Source organism: Lissotriton helveticus, chromosome 7 (assembly GCF_964261635.1).
Source record: "Lissotriton helveticus chromosome 7, aLisHel1.1, whole genome shotgun sequence".
NCBI classification, from domain to species: Eukaryota; Metazoa; Chordata; class Amphibia; order Caudata; family Salamandridae; genus Lissotriton; species Lissotriton helveticus.
The window spans coordinates 1302308735-1302330153 of NC_136068.1; the positions used below are offsets into that span (position 1 = coordinate 1302308735).

The 21419-nt window shown below is 42.5% G+C and overlaps 1 protein-coding gene and 1 long non-coding RNA gene across 7 annotated transcripts in view; one reads left to right on the plus strand and one right to left on the minus strand.

Annotated features, from left to right (window-relative positions):
• The window catches only part of LOC144770238 (uncharacterized), a 1037372-nt gene that overhangs the window by 531503 nt on the left and 484450 nt on the right, over positions 1–21419 (plus strand). The gene's annotated exons all lie outside the window — the stretch shown is intronic.
• RNF157 (ring finger protein 157) overlaps positions 1–21419 on the minus strand; it is a 626725-nt gene that overhangs the window by 84386 nt on the left and 520920 nt on the right. For all 5 annotated transcript variants that reach the window (XM_078654581.1, XM_078654580.1, XM_078654577.1 and 2 more), the window contains one exon: positions 15316–15364. In XM_078654581.1, coding sequence (XP_078510707.1) covers positions 15316–15364 — 49 coding nt within the window. The remainder of the gene's footprint in view (positions 1–15315; positions 15365–21419) is intronic.

Here is a 21419-nt window from a genome sequence, read left to right on the forward strand (position 1 = left end):
AAAACAAATAAACCAATGAAATACCAACAATTTCAAAAGACACTAAAAGGAGACAATAAAAGACATGGTTGGAGCATGAGCGGAACTTAATGCCCATATCCTGAATACAAAAAGAACAATTGTTGGACAGAATGCAGAACAATGTCATACGTTCACCCCAGTACAGAGATTGTGGCATAAATCTATTGTTTTTTTGCTCGCCCTGCCATTCCAGTTTGGACCCAGCCACATGCAAATCAGTCTTGACCCTGCGCCTAATGAGAATAGTCAGCCCGAACATATCCTGAATACAGCATGTCTAGAAGAGACAGCGCAAGCGCGGCCAAGGCGAGACCTAAACATTGGGACAGAATGAGTCCTGCCTTTCAGGAAATTTTCACACCATTTCATAGCAATATCTTTAACATCAAGACGATTCAGCCTAGTGAGTAAAATCTGATAGTCTACAATGACATAGGGTGCAGACAGAGCTAAAAGAATCATAACTATTAATAAACCCTGACCTGTGCAGCATTGTATCTCGTCCAAAGTCACAACCACCACATTCCTTGTGCTGCAACTCGAACAGAAACCAGCTTGCATACGGTGCAGTAACTGGTTGACCTCCACATATTTTGATAACTGAAGGAAATCAGTCTTTTAAAGTAGTTTTGCTATGTAGGACACTTAGGAGATGGGACAATAATTCCCCACTATACTTGTATACAAATTTTGCAGAGGGGTTACTCGAGCTGCTTTCAATTAATAGTCGAGCCAAATTTATTAGCAGCTTTGCTATGGAAACATCGAGAAGAAAAAGATTTTTTATGCATTTTTCCTAGGAGAAAGTCAGCAAGAGAGCATGCAGGCCTGCTGCTGGAGACTAAGTGAATAGTGACATCTGTTCTTAATGAAGAAACATGAGTTTTAAGAGTTTGCAGCCAAGAAGAAACCCAAGAAAACTTATTCCCAGGCTTCCATCAGTTCATCAATTTTTTTTTTCCAGACCAAATAGTTAATCAAGTTTTGCTGTGATGTTTTAATTTTTTTCCTGAAAAAAATCTGCCAGCTGGTTGCTTTTGGCAACTGAGTCAGCGAGATTAGGCCGTGCAGGAGGATCTCCTAGTTCCTTAATGGTGGAGGAAATAGCAGAAGCCATATTAAGGGCAGAGACATTTTTATGAGTGCACGGACTTTCGCGAGTATGCTTAGTGATCATTTTATCTTTGCCATTTAAACCTAGATGAAGGGGTATAGTCCTGCTACCAATGACGTTCCAAATTAAGGAGAGTTATTTTTGTAGCATTCAGCTCTTGAGGAAACCAGGCATTTATTGGTTTCAGAGGTTTTTATTGTAAAACTTTAATGAAGCCAACTGTTAATGTTAATGGGATTTATAAAGCGCATGAATACCAGAGGGTGTCTTGGCGCTGGGAACACAGTAAGCCCGACCAAGCGTCTAATTCTGGAATAGCCAGGTTTTTAGCCCTTTCCTGAAGATGGTGCGAAAGCCAGCACTTCTGAGCTCATTCAGGAGTATATTTCTGAGTTTAGCAGTGCCGTAGAGAAAACTACCGCTGCCCCAGTGAGAAGATCGAATTCTAGGTACTGTCAGGAGTCTGGCCCCTGTAGAGTGAAGTTGTCTGGCTGGTTCATACCAGACAAAGAGGTTTTGGAGAAAGGAAGGTCCTGTGTGGCTCAGTGCCATTATGCCAGACATAGGGCCTTGAATTTGATACGTTGTGTTACTGTGAGCCATTGCAGGCCACAAATCTCTTTGGAAACAGATTTGTGCCTGGGAGTGTTAACCAGCAGCCGAGCCACTGTGTTTTGAACAGTCTGAAGCTTTTTTAGATATTTCTTCTGTATGTTCAAATAGATCCCATTGCAATAGTCCAATTTTGACTAAATTAGCTATATTACCACTGTCTTCCTAGTGTATGCGGGGATGTAAGGAAAGATCTTCCTTTCTTAATGAAAAAATGAGAGGCAGAGACGATGGCATTTGTCTGATGTGAGAGTGCTAGTTTGTTGTCGAACCATACTCCCATATTTTTAGCCTGGAGCGCTGGTTTTGATGGTTCATCCATCTCTGCCGGCCACCACATATTGTCCCAGCTGGGTTGCATGTTGCCAAAAATTAGGACCTCAGTTTTTTCAGAACTGAGTTTGAGACAATGTGTACTCATCCATCTATTTATTGCACTTGTGCACAATTCTGAAATTGTAGAACAGGAGAGGCCTGATTTCTATAGGCAGCCACCACTATCTGGGTGTCGTTGGCGTAGGACCTCAGGCTAAACCCCAAATGCCGGATCAGTGGAGCAAGTTCTGAGACATAGACATTGAAAAGAGATGGGCTTAAGGAAGAGCCCTGTGGAACTCCACACAGGAGGGTGTACGGCTCTGATTGATACCCATCTACCGATATTGTTAGTCTCTTGTCCTTGAGAAAGGAGGACAGCAGGGCTAATGCTGGTCCCCTGACCCCCAGGCACTCCAGCCGCTGCTGCAGGAGAGTGATCCACAGTATTGAAAGCGGCTGATAAATCGATGAGTACAAGGGCGGCTGTACCTCCTCTGTACATCACCGCTCTGATCTCCTCAGTGGCTTTGATGAGTGCCGTTTCCATACTATGCTCGTGACAGAAGCCAAACTGGGAGTGATTGAGCAGATTGTTTTCATAAATAAATTGGGATAGTTGAGTGTTCATATTTTTTGCAACTATTTTGGCTGGCAGCGGCAGCTGGACTATAGGACAATAATTGTTCGGGTTAGACCCATTCAGATAGTTTTGTTTTTTTAGCAATGGGAGGATGGAGGAGTCTTTCCATATAGATGGAAAATTGCCAGAGTTAAACAGAGTTGAAAATTTCTGTGAGCCCAGGGCTCACCACGTTCGCTATCTCTTTCAAAAAGGACGGCGGGCTTGGGTCAGAAGGAGACCCCGACTTTGCTACTCTAATATATTTTTCCACTGCCTCCGAAGATGCAAAAGTGGCAGTTAACCGTTGGTTATAACAACTAAGTGGACCTCTGCTGGAACGGTTGGGAACTGAATGGTTGATTTTGAGACATGTTTTACAGTTCTAGTCTTTACCTAGGGTCCTTTCGCCATTAATTCAATGTGGATATTCAGATATTCAAGAGAGTGGCCTGGTGCAAGCATATTCAGGAGTCCACATCTCGGCTGTTAGAGGCATCTTAACTTGGCAGATGTGCATTTTGGTTAATTTTCATGTGAATCTGGTCTGTCTCATCTTGTAGATACATCTGCTTGCCAAACTTTCTTTTTTTTAGGTGTGCATGAAAATTATCAATTGATCCAGAGCCATTTCTTGCCTGTAGGAGAAGAAAATGTTCATACTCCAGGTTAGTATGGTGGAAGGTACAGGATTATCTTAGAGTAGTTAAAGTCATTGAGGAATATGCAGCTTGCAACTTTGAGTTCTCAAAGCCACAGACTATCTGAGTTATGTTGTGATTTTGCCTTTCCATCCTTTCTGCAATGATGAATATTGGAAGCCCAAACAGAGGCCGGCTGCTAAGCAGCAGACCGTGATGTCACTCAGTGTAAGAGATTAGCTGAAGCATGCCCTGTAGTGTGTTGGACAGGAGCTGGTAACTGGGGAAGCCAGAGGTTGACCAGAGTGACAGAGAACACAGGCCCAGGAAATGACAGTGTACAGACGGAAGAAAGTGCCAGCCGTGGGGGATGAGCAAATTACAGGTGAGTTCAAGAGGTTGTCTCACCTCATTGCCAATGCTGTGTTCCAGGTTGCTGGCATGTACTGCATTGCATAAATGAGAACACAAGCAAGAGTGGTATTAGTTTGGATGGCCAATTGTTGAAAAAGCCAGATTTTATGTTTAGACCTGAAAGCAGATTACAAGAGAAAAGTTCAGGGTTCATTAGGAAGGAATTCTAAAATGTGGATGCTCTACAAAGAATCTGCCTCCGATACAGGAAAACTTGAGTAGCGATCACTTTGTCCGGGGAGAGCAAATGCTCTTTCTGGTGGATACTCTATCAAAGGGCAGACTCCTCACCTTGTAAATATTCATGGGTACCAGACTGCATCTGGAGGATTTTCTCAGCAATTCCCTCACATACCGGTAGGGGGTGTCGTTGAGCTTCACTCTGGCCCAGTCATACCCTGGAAGTGACATCAGGGTTGTCATATAAAGTGGCCAACTTTGCATGCTCACATCAGTCTGCGCTATCAGACACGGAGCCCTTAGAAATCAGATTGTACCAATGTGCAGATCACTGAATTGGGATCTTTTTAGTATGATCAGAGGAGTCCATTGCACAGAACAGGAAGGAAGATGGGTGGGCGAGGAATCTGCAGTCAGAGAGTATCCACAAGAAAGAGCAGTACCTTGTCCTTCTGATGAATAGCTCTAACCACAGATTCCTCACCTTGGGAACAGACACCTAATCAGTATCTCCCCTGGTGGTGGGTATGTGGAATAGCTTAGAGCAGAAGCTCCTGAAGGACCGAATAGGGAAAACGCTCTCTGCAATGGAGCGGGGTATTTAGGAAGTAGTGCTTTGTGAATATGTGAACTGATGCCCACATCACAGCCTGGCAGATGTCCAAAACAGCCACTATGCATGCCAGTGCAGCGGTAGCAGCTTTGGCTCTGGTGGAATGAGACCGCAGGCCTTCAGGAAGTGGTTTCTTGGCCAGACTATAGAAGATCTTTCTACATAGAACTATCCATATAGAGACGGTCCATTTTTGCACTGCTTTTCCTTTCTTCATGCCAGAGAAATCCAATAAGTGATGGTCACCCACGTTGTGACCCTTGGTGCAATCAATGTAGAAACTTAAGGGCTATCCCAGGGTCAAAGCGAGTCAGTCTGTACCATTGTGCTATTTGTCTATTGATAGGGAGACAAGATAGTGCCAGTGTCTAGGTGCCTATGAGGATATCCGGGAGTACATTGCTGAATGAGAGCTGTGACTCAAAAGAGGGCTGCACTGGCTGCAGTACCTCAGTAAGCACATCTGCTTTAACGTCCACAAAGGGAAGCTGGAAAGCAAGAACTTCTGCTGCTCTTTTAATCACCTTGACGAAAGAAGTAGATTCATTTGCAGAGAAGCTAGGTGGATATTTGAATCCAGTGCCAGGATAGGTGTCAAGGCCACTCTCCTCCTGGAGGTCCACAAATAGATTCTCATTATCAATATATAGGGGTGATTCATCACTACACCGTTGTCATCCTGTGGTTCTGTGTCTGAAAATCTATGCAACAAAGGAAGCATGCAAGAATCAGAATGCTCTGGGCTAAGATCGAAATAATGCAGACTCATTTCTGAGTCAGAAAGGACTTTTGGTTCACCCTTCTGCATTAGCGGCATTGCTTGGGGAGTCTGTGCCAGGGATAGATACCACTATACATCCTAAAGTCGAGACAGACCCCGAAGTGCAGTGAAGAGGCAAAGCGGTGGAAGGATCCACCAGTGGTAACCCAACTGGAGGCCTCCTTGGATCCCGGGGGCATGATAGTGTTCCAGGGAGATCCAGAAGGGTACCAAAGATTCGTTGCATCTCCTCTTTGAAGACTGAATTTGATGCAGCATCATGGGTGGACCCTGGAACTTGGGTGGATCGGGACTAATTTCAAAGTTGTCTCTGCTTTGGGTGACCAAGATTTGAGGTACCCTGATGCCTACGTGATGCCTACGTGACCACTCCCAATAAGAGTGGCAGGAAGATGTGTTTTCACTCCTTGTATTTCTTCTTTTTCAACTTACCTGAAGACTTGGAGTGTGATGAAGATCTTTCTCAGGAGCTTGACTTCGACGTGGGCTCGGCCGTCTGAGTTGTCCTACAGTGCTCAGAGACAGAGTTTGATCTTGCAGTCTTGGATAGCCTTCGGATTCATCTGATCGCATTTCTTGGACAGCTTTGTGTTAAGATGTGCAAGGAGCCGAGATACCAGATAACGTCTTATACGGGTCCGTCACTGACATCCGTTTGTGGCAAGTCTTGCAAAGTTTGAACCCCATCATTTTAGAGTGAGACATATCCTTGGCACACTGGGAACATTTTTGTAAAATGCTTTCTGTCCAGTGACAGAAATCAAGAGAGTGGGCTCCGGATCAGAGTTCGAAGGCACATAAAGAAAGGAATTCAAGTTGATGAACTGAGGAGGCAGTTATATGGTGGCCCTGATGTAACTATTGGGGCAGAATGGCACTGACGCAGAGCTGCACAACTCAACTTACTGGGTTGTGAGAGAATCGCTGAGAAAAATCTTCAGATTCAGTCTGGTGCCTAGGGGTATTCACAAAGTGAAGAATTTGATGCTAGAAGCATCCATCAGAACAATCTTCGTTTTTTAGGTCGAGCCTAGAGCAGCGCATGCGCGGCTTGCTCGACTTTTAGTAAGGGGCTTTTTAAAGTGCTACCCACAAGCTTTTCCTGGCCAAAAGCTTGTGTGCATGTTTGCGTGAACGCGCAGAGCCGCCATCTGCCTTTCTTATCTCATTAAGCTTTGTTCTAATGGCTCCTCTGATCGCACTCCCCCCTCCCTTCTCCCCCTCCCTCGTAGTCAGCTTTATTCAGGCTCCTCTGCTCGCACCACCCCCACCCTTCTCCCCCCGCCCTTCTTGTCACCTCTGCTTGTTTTTCTTTCAGCGCAGGTTTGTATTTGCCCCTCAAAGCAAAGGCTCATCTACTGAGAGCAGCAGGCAACAACAAATACAGATTACAAATGACAGTCACCCATTGCCCGAGCCGGTCTTTTAAACGTCCCGTTTTTTTCCTTAAAGCGTACAAGCTGTGTTGTAAATGCCCCCTCCCTTTCAAAAGGGCCCCAGGCTCTTTCAGTCTCCATTTTCTCAGGTGCAAATGTCCCCTCCCTGCTCTTTCACGTATTTCCACAGTGATCTCCCTCGTCACTTTGGTGCGCTTTCATTCAGTCCTATGCTCAGTGTATTTTGTCTGCTCAGTTTCAGTGTACGTACTTTCTCGCTAAGCCATTCCAGATGCTGCTTCGGTATCATTACTAAGTGCTATTTCATGGTCCCCATCTACTCTTTATTTGAAGACGTTGTTCATTTTTATTTCATGTCACACTTCTGCTTGTTCTCTTACTTTCACATGGACTAGTATAGTAATGTGCGCTATGTGAAACAATACTTTTGCTTTCAGCCAATGCAATATTTAAATTTTGGACGATCTACAGCTCCCCCCCCCCCCGCCAGTCCATCCAAAAACGTTCTATGAAAACCTTAATGGTTACAAAATGGGCACTAACAGTAAACATTGGCATTACCAATAGGTCTCGCTTTTGGGACCTTATAAGTATTTAGTTATTCAGCACAATATCCTTGGTGCAACAACATCAACTGTTGCATGGCTAAACAGTTATAAGGTCCAAAAGGCGAGACCTTTTGGCTATGCCAATGCTTGTTTATTTAAGGGATGTATCGGATAAAAACGTTTCTAAGGTATTCCAGACCTATAGTTTGTAGAAACATCCAGCCATAAACAGATATTTATGGAAAAGAGGCTAAAGTTGTTTTTTAAATTAGGAAGGTGTGGTTTGTAAGGGGTCAGAGTTTAGAGCAGGACACCAAGTGACAAATTTTTCTTCGCACTCAGGGTAGATTGACTTCAGGAAATGGCATTTGGCCACAAGGATGACATCAACCACCTATGATGCTCAATCTCCACACATGCTGTTATAGGTTATGGAGATTCCGATAAACAACCCTGCCATGCTGTTGAAACGGTAGGTCTTCCCACAGTAGAGGCCTGATTAGAAGGCAAATACTCTGGGCTCTTCTGACCCAATCTGCGGTGATGAGATTGACTTTGGCACAGACTTCCTCAGAACCGGAGGAAGGAGTGATAGCACTGGAAAGTTGTACTAGCCTATCCTCCCATTCTAGCCAGAATGCTTCTCTTAATGAGCACTCTAGAGGAAAACAACACACAGAATGGTTGACACTGTGTGTTTGACTGTGGTAAATTAATCCAGCCATATCCCTTTCATTGAAGACGCCCTGAGCCACCTCAGGATGAAGATACCACTCTGCCAGACAACGCTTGATCACTTTGTCTGGTCCGGCATTCAGGGATTCCGCCAAGTGGTTGCTAGAGGCATAGAGCCTCCTGGCAATGGATTCAGGAACCGGTTCTGCTCTGCCTGCTGTTGCCATATGGCGGTCATGTTGGCCATGAAATAGAGAGCAGGAAGGATTTTTGGCCATGCTGTTTGCTCAAAGCTCCCGAAGACTGATATGGAGCTGGCTCTCAGCCAGAGTCTGAAGAGATCTAATCTCTACCTCTGCCAGATGCCCCCACCCCTACCCAGCTATGAAGATTCTATCTTCACCGAAAATTCTGGGTAGTGTAGAATAGCCTGCTGCTGGTCTGTTTGGCGTCTATCAGTCACCACTGCAAATTCAGCACCATCTCCTTTGAGATCAGAATGGAGTTGGTCGAGGTAACCAGATGCTGGGCCCACTTGAATCAGTGAATCCACTACACGGCCTGCTTTCTAAATGAATCAACTATTTTAGTTTCCATGTCTGGAAAACTGTGCGAGAAGGAATTAGGAGTGCCCTTACTTGCTGAAGCTTGAACAATCAGGCTCTCTGGTGTAGGGTGCTTGGTCAGGAAGTACAGGTCACCAGGAGTCGGTCTGTGTCGCCTAGTCTCAGATAAAATGATTGGCGGGCAAGAGCATGGCTTGGACTATGCAGTTAGAAGAATATCATTAATGGCTTCATTAAATAACAATAAAGGCTCAGATGAAGTTATTCATGTTTGAAAATTGCAGGTAACACATTTAGTTTCATCTCAGTAGTGGCCAACTGCAGTTCTAGTGTTTCAGCTGCCATTGGAACTGTTGGTGGCACAAGTGGAGAGTCAAGCTGTTTCAGAAGATGTGTCCTACCTAGCCCACTAGTAAAAAATTACAGGAGTGTGACCCATATACCTGATCAGGACTGGGTAAGGAAGGTGCAATCAAAAAACAATGTCCCAATAGGTTAGAATATACAGTCAATTAAATATGCATGCACATCGCATTGCTCGCAAGGAAAAAGGAGAACACTCTTTGACTTAAGACTAGATATTCAGTCATCTTATTTTATGATGCAAATTCATGGTCAGTAATATACAGTTATAGGCAGCACTGCATAAACTCAATTTGGTGACAACCATATAAAACTTGGTGCTCTAGCACCAGACGTTCAAATTCCAAATCGTTCAAATCCAAAGACATTTCTTTTCGGATAAACCAGACTGCAATTCCACCACCTTGTCTCCTTTCCGCCCACCCTCCACCTTCAACCCCCCTTCGCATACCATGCCGCCTGAAATTTTGGCATTTGAACGTCTGGTGCTAAGAGATGTAATGGACCTCAAAAATCGTTCCCAATTCATCCCTTACAATTTACCCATGTCAGAAAGACAGGCCTTGAAGACTTTAGAGAACAATGATGATATCATTATCAAGCCGGCCGACAAGGGGGGCGGAATAGTGATTATGAGTACCATCAAATATGATCTGGAAATCCAAAGACAACTAGCGAATCGGCAACACTATCGCCCCCTCCCCAAGGATCCTCTAGAAGATATCCGCATCAAAATACTTACTATCACTAACGAAGCTAAAGATAGAGACATTATCACCAAGAAGGGGTTGGAATTTTTAAACAACCCCAGCCCTCGTACACCCGTACTATACGTCTTGCCCAAGATTCATAAAAACAGTCAAAATCCACCGGGCAGACCCATTGTCTCTGGCTGCGGTTCCATATTGGAACCCCTGGGCAAATACATAGACTCAATCATTAAAGAATTCGTCCCTGAAACGGATACCTACATCCGGGATACAAGGGACCTCATTAATACAATAGAGGACCTACCTTTCGATACCACCACTCAAGTTATGGCAGGACTGGATATAGAGTCCCTCTATACAAACATACCTCATGATGAAGGCCTACAAGTAATTCAGACTCTTCTGCTATCCAGACCTCAACCTACCCGCATCCCAACAGACTTTATCATGAACCTTCTCCGAATAGCACTTCAAAATAACTATTTTCTGTACCGGGACACATTCTACCTTCAAATCAAGGGTGTCTCTATGGGCGCTTGCTTTGCCCCAAACTTTGCCATCCTGTTTGTACACAATCTGGAGAGAACCCTGATCTTAACACCCACTAACCCTTTCTTCGAACAAATCAACCTATGGCGAAGGCATATAGACGACGTGCTGCTACTATGGAATGGCACTGCTGAAACCTTAGATCCCTTCATCACTTGGCTTAATCGCTCCCAAGAACATCTGAAATTCACGAGTGAATGTAAAAACAACGACCTTCCATTCCTGGACGTAACCATCCATGCTGAAGGACTACTGGGCACCACCCTATACGGAAAGCCCACAGAAAAGAATACCCTACTCCTCTACTCCAGCTATCATCCGCGCGGCCTACGTGATGGACTGCCGTATGGCCAGTTCCTGCGGATCCGCCGCAACTGTAAATGGCGGAAAGATTTTTTCAAAGAAGCAGACATCCTTTCCAAAAAGCTAATACATCGCGGCTATCCAAGATGTCTGGTGACCAGATCCAAAAAAAGAGCCTGGTATTGCCACCGAGACCTCCTCCTTACCACTCAACCTAAGAAGTCCATGACTAGGATTCCATTTGTTTCTAAATTCAGTCCCCACAGTAACAAGGTCAGCACAATTATCAAAAAGAACTGGTCCCTCCTTCGCCCACATGAACATTTTCACGAAGCCCCGCTATTCTCATACCAACGTGGTGACAATCTGGCCAGTCACCTAGTGCATGCCTTCACGTGGCCAAAAACCACCGAGAAGAGAAACACAATAACAGCAGCCTGGGGCCTTGACCCGATCGTGGGACATTACAAATGCCAAAATTGCAGCGTTTGCAGCTTGACCTTCAACACAAAAGAATTCAAATTCAATGGCCGCTCGCATAAACTGAAAAATCACACGAACTGCAGATCGCAAAATGTCATCTATGCGATCAAATGCCCATGCGAACTTATCTACATTGGCCAAACGACGCAGATGATTAAACAACGCATCATCCAGCATAAAAGCAGGATCAACTGTAAAACACTGACAGCACCTCTAGTGGCACATTATCTAGAATTGGGACACCTAGATTCTGACATCCTTTGGCAAGTGGTGGAGAAACCCACCCTGCCGATCCGTTGAGGGATATCAAATCCCTACTCAACAAAGCTGAGTGCAAATGGATGACGATTTGTGATTCGGTTAACAATGGCCTCCATACAATCGATGAGTGGAACAGCACTGTTACCACTTGAAGCATTGAACCCCCCCCCCCTTTTTTTTGGCCCCCTGCATTCCCCTCCCCTTCCAGGTTCTCAAATGTACAATGTTGCTGTAGAGTGTCATAAATAGCGTTATGGGATATGTCATTGCCTATGAAACTGATTATAATAACTGTCTACAGACTGCCTCATACCAATCTAATAAATGTCGAACCAGCCTCAATCCTTATATCGCAAAACGATTGAACCATGTCATTAACCATTATGAGTGTTCCTCTTGAATTATTAACCCCTACCGACTTTTTTACCTTCTGTATTCGTCCCCCGGTCACCGTGACATACACTGTGAAATTGCCATGTGTTAACAATGTAGAGTCCTCTTGAGTTGTTTACTGAATAATCTTGCTCTGCTCCTTATTTCACATACGCTTTTGTGAGCATTCGCGATGCAATTAATATGTATTGATACCTTCTGTGCTCTATGTAATTATTGCCTTTTTTAACTATGCCTGGATTCACAGACTACCTTAGTTACGATATTGATTAGATAACCTTCAGTGTTTTTCCTTGACATTTCCCGACCCATAACTCACGTCATTATCCAAACCACACCCCCCGCCGCCATTCGCCTAGACCCCGCCCAGTCTCCGCCTACACGCGGAAGTAAAACACCATTCCTCACTAACGCCAGCGCTCACCAGACTTCAGGATTTAGTCCTGTGCCGGCACGAAGATCTCTAAGGTAAACACATTCAGAGCCCGCTGCCCCCGGCCCTGTTAATTCCACTGTTACTTCTATAACATGCTTAGCGGCCCATCTCTTAAATTGATCGCCCCTTCCTGTCCTTTCTACAGGCCTCGAGCTAGCCTTCGGCAGACTGCATACGGCCGCCCAGCGCTTCCTTGCCGGTTGGTATTACTTGATCCCTTGAACCCTCGTTAAACTTTTAATTAACATCTGTTCGAGTACCTTACCAGTAATACTTCACCATTGCCCTCGTTTTTAATTACAGTGCCATGCAGGCTTGAAATTCAATTTCTGACGATCGCCTCTGATCGCCCCAAATCAAGCTCCACTCCAGGTAAACACTCCCTTATTTCACCCACCCTCCACCCCAGACTACCGTTACGCCTTTCCTGATACATTCTCTTTCCCTTGCAGCACGCCCCAAGTCAGACAACCAAGTCCTGATGACGATCCTTACTAACGTGGATCGAAACGCCGTCGACTTTACAGCTCATTAATAGGCGTACTTTTCTAATGTGGTTCAAACAATGGAAAGAAATCTTTAATCTGTGATATCACTCTGTCACATGATCTGAGCCACCCACTGTAGATTACTTGCACCTTGTTCACAGTGCGCCGTCCATGCTGTTCACTCTCTCACTTGCGTCGCCACCTCCACTACAGTCACTTTTGTAGAGCACCAAGTTTTATATGGTTGTCACCAAATTGAGTTTATGCAGTGCTGCCTATAACTGTATATTACTGACCATGAATTTGCATCATAAAATAAGATGACTGAATATCTTGTCTTAAGTCAAAGAGTGTTCTCCTTTTTCCTTGCAAGCAATGCGATGTGCATGCATATTTAATTGACTGTATATTCTACCTAGCCCACTGGCATTTAGAAAGTGAAAACATGATGAATCATCGGTATAATGAGGAGGCTGCAATCTGTTCACTTTCTCATCATCATTAGTGTCCTGAAGGTCATTGGAGTCTTGCACTGTGTCCAAATTGAAGGCAAAAAGACCATGAATCCTCTGCTGATACTGAAGTGAAAGGCAAACATCTGGTATTGGAATCGCTGATCTTTTGTGATTTTGTAGCACAATACAGGTCTGGAATGGGCGGACGTCATTTCAGGTTGGGCTGATTTTGGGATTGGATCAACAATCAGACCTAGTGGAGTCGGTGTCAGCACGGAAGGAACCGGCATGAAATTGGTTCCGGAGTAGAAGTCAGCATGGGCCCAGTAGCTGGTCCCAGAAGGCAGATGGCATTAGAGAGGACCCACAGTCGGACATCCAACTGGAAACCCCTGTGGCTACGTGGAGCGCAATGGTCCTCCAAAGTGCATTGGGAAAAAAATCTTCAGCATGGCCTATTTGAAGGTCGCTATTTACAGGGGAGAGGAAATACTGGGGTGGTGCTAGCCTTATCATGATGCCCTTGCGCCTTCTTGCTAGACTTCGAGTCGTGGACGGGGATGGAGTACTGTTTGGCCTTTTTATACTTGTGTCTCTGCATCAAAGGCTGCAGAAAGAAAGGAACAAACGTCAGTAGCTGGGGTGGTGCTTAGGTGTGCCTCCGTACCATCACTTTTAGTATCTAATTCCCACCTCTTATGCCGACGAGACCCAGTTGGTTATCTCAACAATAGAAAAGGATGTCAACTATTCCATCAAACTTCATGACTGCATGGTCACTCTGAGAAACTGGATCAGTAGGCAATGCTTGAAGTTGAACTAAAGTAAAACTGAGGTGGTGTTGTTTGAAAATCTCTTCCCACTATGGTCGCCAGCACTCACTTCTCGCACGGGCCCCCCCCCCACTTAACTTTTAGACAGCTTCCCTGTCTCCAGGTGAAGGCTCACTCTCTATCAAACACAGTTTTTAGAGAGTGAGGCCTGCCAATGATGAAGCCCTTCTAATTTTTGATATGCCCAGCACCACACAGGAGAAGGTGTAGTGCGCCTTTTTCCACATTAGAATCAGACACTCATTCAGGGTAGCTTCTTTTTGTGTGTACTTGTCTTGCATGGAGGCCAGCTCACCCTGAATACCCCATTGCCTCTTGTTCCCTCCCCTAGCAATTACTAGGGTTTAGTGTGTATATGTGATATCTATGTCTGCCAAGTTCAAAACATGTCTATTGACCGTATGCACACACATGGGCCATGGCATTCAGATTCCCAACCATGGTGTGCATTCATGCTGTGTATGGGTGTGGAGAAATAAGCGGCCGTGATAATGGAGTCTGTTTCAAACGACTGTCCACTCCCACGCACGGTCGCAATCAAAAACACCCTTTGACAGGTTGGGCATAACGGAAGTCCCAAACACATACAAAGCGAACCCAGACACCAAGCCACACACCAAGAAAAGAAGATAATCCGAATCTAAATTCCCTCTGCCTGATATTTACCCATGGTGAAGAACTACAGGTACATATAAAAACTGCAACATACTGCAAGCATTTGCCTGGCTTGGAACTCAATGCCATCTTAGCTGTTGCCTTACGTGTGCACAGAATGGAAGCCCGCCTGATCCTCAGGATGGTTAAAAATCAGACACATGTCCAGTTCACGCATCCCTTCAAGTAGGGTAAGCTCAGAAGTGAGCCGAGGACAGCCACGAAAGAGAAGGCACTGCGTTTCAGAAATCCAGTTATCATTTGCACTGTATTTTACTCCCTGTTGCTTTCCATATGTCACCCCCTCCGAGAACTCACCCCAAAACATAAAGAAAATAAACAAAATAGCATAAAAAAAAGAAGGGGTGGAGTGATATTATCCTTCAATGCTCGTGATATAACTAGTGGGCAGAAGCAATGCAAGCAACCATCTGAACTGTCAGGACTCCAAAACAGTATTCTGTGATACACGTTTTCAGGCAAAGCAAATATGGAATCAAAATGTGTAGGTGAGACAGCAACTCGCTGAGCACTTTAAGGGGTAGCTGGAAAGTTGCTGCCTTCAAAACTGGGCAACGATTAGGAGGTGGACCACCACCACTTCCCTTCCTGGACAAAGTGAAGCACGTGAAGCAGTTTTATCAGGTGCTAGGCCTAATCCCATCGCGCACACCACATACCCTTTTCCGTGTGGCCCTGAAATGTCAACCCTCTTTCACATACTTCATCCTGTCAGGTACAAGAGACCAGTTACTTGCACTGGCACATTCCTCTGCTAATGTTCTCATATCCTGGCATGTGCATGTTTCCACTTTAAATAGTTAAAGGACAATTCTTCAGTGAAACTAGACAAAAGGAAGGCGTAAAATAAATAGGCCTGTGTGTTACCATCTTCCGGGATAGGCAGCCTGTGTTCGTCATCCAAGACGTCATTTCCCTGTAAGAAAGCAGAGAGGCATTCCAGAAGTTAAAAGATGCCCTATGTCTTTAGCACTCACATTAACAGAAGCTGATTCTTATTGTACTGTCATCAACTTTTTCACACACTGCTCCTTCTTTTTCATCCCTCTGGCGCTTCAGTTGTTGTCGCTCCAACACCGTCTTAGCCCTCAGCCTCCTCTTTAACCTGCCTTAGTTCCAAGGCATGCTTCAGCCTACCTCTGGCGTCTCGCTCATGTAACTCCTTCTCTCCTGCTGCTTGCCTCCTGACCTCTCTTGTTTGACACTCCAATTCTGCACCCTCCTCTTGAGTCACATTTTCTTTTCCTGACCTGCCCGCTTTTTCAGCCATGCTTCTCACCTGAGTACCCTTCGCCAGCCGTCTATTGAAAAAACTTGCTTAATTGTACAACAACAGCTTTCCATTGTGGGTATTATTCACCAACTCAACTTCTTAATATTGCTATAAACGCCACCTCTTCAACCCCCCACTACATTCTTTAACTCGCCAGAAGCCTTTGACATGAAAATTATCACTGGAAGCCTTCGATATAAAAACGTCTACCCAAGGATTCCCACCAAGCACCATTTTAGGTGACTTTTTTTGGACAAGGCTCGTTATAATGCATCATTATGAGCGTTGGGCGTGGTGGGTGACATGTTCCATTTATATAAGACTTCTATGCTGGACAAACATGGTAAAAATCACTTCTCGTCACCGAGGTACCTTAGATTTATACTCACAGAATGGAATGCAGCGGTGACCAACCAGGAAATAACAATATCTAAATTATTTTCAAGTCGACTACCAAAAGTAAGCGTCAACATGGAAGAAACTGGAGTATTTATGGAAGGCGTTTACTCCTTATATGCACCATCCCACAGGGTGACAAACCTCTTTAAGGTGGACGTGGGGTGAGAGGGGGTGTAAGTGTTAGAATGCACCCTTACCACTCAGAGTGACTGGAGGAATGTGCAGTGGCCCCACACAGTTTTTTCATATGTAGCGGATAATTTTGAGAGAAGGGGACCCCTACACAGCCTATAGGCTCGCTATACGTAGGGACTAAACACCAGTAGGGAAAAAGGGTTTATAGCAAGCATCAATTGTATACGCCAAAGTATTCTAGGAGAAAAAATTCCACAAACGTAACCACATGTAATGTTTCACAAATAGACCAAGACTGTCATTTAGTACTAAAAATATATTTATGATTTTATTGATAGTTATAACTCATTTTGTTTGATATAATTTCTTTTTTTAGTCATTTCATTTTTTTTAAATTGAAAACAGTACTATAACAATAAATATAAACAAAAAAAAGGAAATACTAAATCATGTGTATCCTTAACCATCGTGACAAGACATTATCAAATTCACATATAAATCCAGTAATTTTGGTCAAAAAAACAATAATGATGAAAATACGGTCGATGTATCATTGATGGAAGCAATGTGGTAGATGGAAGCTACGCGCGTTTCGACAAGACTGCCTTCATCAGGGGACTGTCTTTTGCAATAAAACTATGTGAAACATAAAAAATGACATGAAAAAACACTGGTTACTACTCTAGATTATATATATATGTACACCTAGAATGCTGGTCAAAACATTTTAATCCTCCAAATTTGATAATATTTATATACATACATTTTATTAACGGCTCATTTCTCATTCTAATTGAAAAACTCGAATTTGTTATCAATAATACATCTCTCATCTTGCATTACAATAATTCCTGGTATTGAACTTGAGCAAATGTTGCAACATGATAAATGACTTTATATGCTCAAACTTATATCAAAACGTTTCCTAATGTAGATATCTTCATCTAATAATGTCATACATTGTTACAGAATAATACATCATCTGAAAAAAATATGCAAAAGAAAACAAATTATAATCACAAAATATTCCGCACCAAAAACATAGAGAGAAAAAGAATATAGAAAAGAGCAGCGTTCAAAAAAGGCCCAATTTTATGCAAAGTCATGAACTTAAAATCTAACAGGGCGTTTAGATGTTATCTATTTATATGATATACTTACCACAGTTCTAAAGAGGGTTACTGATATGGCATCCTGAGAGTGAGAAACTATCAATCTCAAAAGAGCTTCTTTTTGTTATAAAAAGAATTATTGTACTAAACTCTAACTTACTTTTATGTATGCAACCTTGATGTAAGTGGTTGATGGTGACAAAGATTAGAAAAGTAGAGAAACAGCTAGAAGGGAAAGAACCCAAGATGTAAATTACGATTGTCATGTTATTCTATATGTGAGTATTTATTTAGGTTGTTATAAATGATTACAATACTTACTGGGAAAATTTCTTGAATACGAGTCCTTCTCCAGTCTAGATAATATGAGAGGCTCGACATCAGGTCAGAACCTTTACCAGAATACTGTCACTTAATTTAAAGTATCCTCTCCACAACAAAACGATAAATGTACATCATGAAACAGACAAAACTAAATTAGATTCTAATCCAATACTCATAAGTGACATAGAGAATAAATAAACACAAATACTAAAGCTAAGAAATCGAAAAGAGACATGCTCCATGCCAACACGTGCTACTATTCAATACTAATAACAACTAAAAGTAGGTAAACACCATGAGATATCAAATGCTCATCGTGCACTAAGTGAACCTCTGACTGTTACCAAGGAAACTCACACATATATCTTAGGGGAGCCTTTACATTTTAACACGATAAGCCAACCCACATATCACCTACATACAGGCCGCTTACTTGATAATGTAGGGATACAGTTATAAAAATCTATCCCTCATTGCGATCTTGAGAGTAACTTCAATGTTCCTTGAGCTCTAATTTAAACAAAGAGCATACAAATAATGTAATTAACCATTAAGCCAGCCTAGCAGGTCTTATAGGTCTATTGCTACACTTATAAGGGAAAACTTTTTCATATATTAAAAAAACGCTTACACAGATCACTGCAGCTTCTTGAAAACGCGTTCCTTAATTCGAATCTTTTCATCTTCTTTTAGAAAAAAATGCTACAAAACAGTCCTTAATTTCTAAGAAAAAGGCATATAGACAAATTATGATAGCCATCTAAAGGCATCTAGATCTCTGCCAACATGAGAGATCCCACAGATTTCCACCTTCAAAGCTATTCTATCTAACGTAGCACCGTACCTTGGTTATAGGTGATAGGGACCGCAACGAAAAAACTGCCGCCGTCACGTGTGCCGTAATCTCACTAGGGCCGCAAAGCTTCCCGGACCCTATATTTATACCACTTTTTCCCGCCATACCATAGCAATTAACCAGATGGAACAGGTGGGTCCCGATGTTTATTGTCAGGGGCGCCGTCTTGGGTTTAGATCGCAAGTCCGTAAACATGGAAAGCGGACTGCCTCCTTGCTCATAGTGATTGTACCTGTGTTGCTTTTCACTTTCTAGAGTACATTAAACACGGGCACCATCTTTAAGAAGGAAAAAAGGTCTCAAGATCAGAAAAAGAAAACAAATTATTTCTCTATGTTATTTTATAGTTGAAAATATTATAAAGTCCACCGTCTACGTATTACATTCATAGGTAGTGCATACCAATTAAATAAAAGCTGCGACAAAGGGGGCGGAATAGCCATATTAGACACCACTACCTATATTAACAAGATTGAGGAAATGTTAAGTGACATTCTATATCCGACAGAGAAGATCAAAAACAAGATAAATAGACTTACCTCTAAGGCTCTACGAAATGGATATATTTGTACCAAAGAATTTGAATATATGAACGTGGATTAACCTAGGCTGGCTAGCCTGTATGGTTTACCCAAAGTCCATAAAAATGAAACCGATCCCCCTTTTAGACCAATTGTCACTACTATAGGTTCTGTTACGGAACCAATATCCAAATACCTTGATGCTATTCTACGGCCGTATATAGCGGAAATTCCAGGCTATGTTCAGGATACACAGCATATTATTAATCTCTTGGAGGGCACTCCATTTTGATGCTAATAGACAATGGTTGGTGACACTAGATGTCGAAAGTTTGTATACAAACATACCATGTGATGGTGCCATTGCAGCAGTGGAATGGTTTATAGATATCTATAACATTGAATGCAATGTCAACTTCATTATTATTGTCTAGGGATTATCCCAGAAGAAAATCTTTTTGAATTTCATGGAACCCTATATAGACAAATAAAAGGGGTCAGTATGGGCGCATCTTGCGCCCCTACGATAGCTAATATCTATGTGGCCCATTTTGGGCAACAGTTTATCTTTAATGAGGTGGCTCCATTTTTTGAGTCTATATTCCACTGGTCGCGATATATAGACGATATTGTGTTTATATGGGACGGCAATGAAGATATTCTAAGTGAATTCATTTCATGGCTCAATTTATGTGACACCACCTTAAAATTTACATCTCATGTTAGTAATTCACAGATGGAGTTCTTAGATATCCTAATTAAGCATGACTTTGGCCAATTATTTGTAGATCTTTTTATCAAACCTACTGCTCGTAATACTCTCTTACATTATAACAGCTTTCACCCCACAACTCAAAAAAACATCATCCCCTTAAGTAAATGTTTACGCTTAAGGCAAAATTGTAAAAAGTTGGAGGATTATGATAAAAGGGCGACAGAAATGAAGAAAAAGTTTGAGGATCGAGGATACCCTCATAGACTAATCAGAGAGTCGTATAAACAGGAAAAGTTTTTTGATAGACAACATCTTTTGCAAGGTTCACATCAAAAACAAGACACTAAATTGGTTTTTGTGACTCGCCATTCATTACTGAATGAACAAATTCGGCAAATTGTGTATTCTAATTGGCACCTATGGAATGTAAACAGATCAGAACATGATAAAATATCGAGGCCGTTTTTTGACTATCGTAAAAACAAAAATATAAAAGATCTGGTAGTCAGATCACGCATGTCTACATATAAAGAGCCAATACAGAGAAGTATTGACGGCATGAATCCGATAGATGGCAACTTTAAATGCGGCACCTGTAAGGTTTGCCCTCAAGCAATAGAGACTAAAGAAATGCAGTTTAATGAACAAACTATTGTAAAGGGCATGAGCAACTGTAAAACTAAGAATATCATTTACTTGCTCTTGTGCCCTTGCAATAAAGGCTATGTGGGCGAGACATATCGTTCACTCAATGTTAGACTGACTGAACACAAATCAGCCATCAGGACAAGAAAAATGACTGCACCTATGGTATCTCACTTTGTCGAGAATAACCATATTCCTGAAGATACTCGCTGGTCTATTTTAGAGCGAGTTCTAACAAAAGAAGGCTATTGTCCAGATAAGATAAGGAAAAAACTTGATTTTTTTGGATCTTTTCATTGGATAGAGTAAATAAGGGGTTGAATCTAGAGATACCCTGGGAACAGGCCATTATACAATTCTGAATACTGAATCTGTTTGCTTAAAATTGAGCTGATCTGTTCTTTTTAGATATAAGAACTACAGAATTTTCAATATAACTTAAATAATTGGACAGTGCACTATCTGGCCATTTTACTTTGGTTCTGTTGAAATAGTATACCAAAAAAATAGTGAAATGTGACTGAGGAGTTCTATCATTTTAACTAGGCACACATTACATTTATATAAAAGTGTTGCCCTTTTGAATATAATATGCTGGCCTTTGTGTGGACTAAACAATACAAATTTTATGCCTTCATTGCAATTTTGTGATCTTATATAAGGAGGAATTCTTGCACCTATAAAGTCATTATGGATAAGTTTAATCTACGTTATATCTTGTGCTCGTTTATAACTATGCGGTCGGCTCGCTTGATATATGCAGCTGAAATTTATATAATTGGTATGCACTACCTATGGATGTAATACGTAGACGGTGGGCTTTATATTTTAAACTATAAAATAACATCGAGAAATAATTTGTTTTCTTTATCTGGTCACAAGACCTTTTTTCCTTCTTAAAGATGGCGCCTGTGTTTAATGTACTCTAGAAAGATCTTGGACAGGAGAAGGGACAGGAACAGAACTAGGACCAACTACAGAACTAACGCTA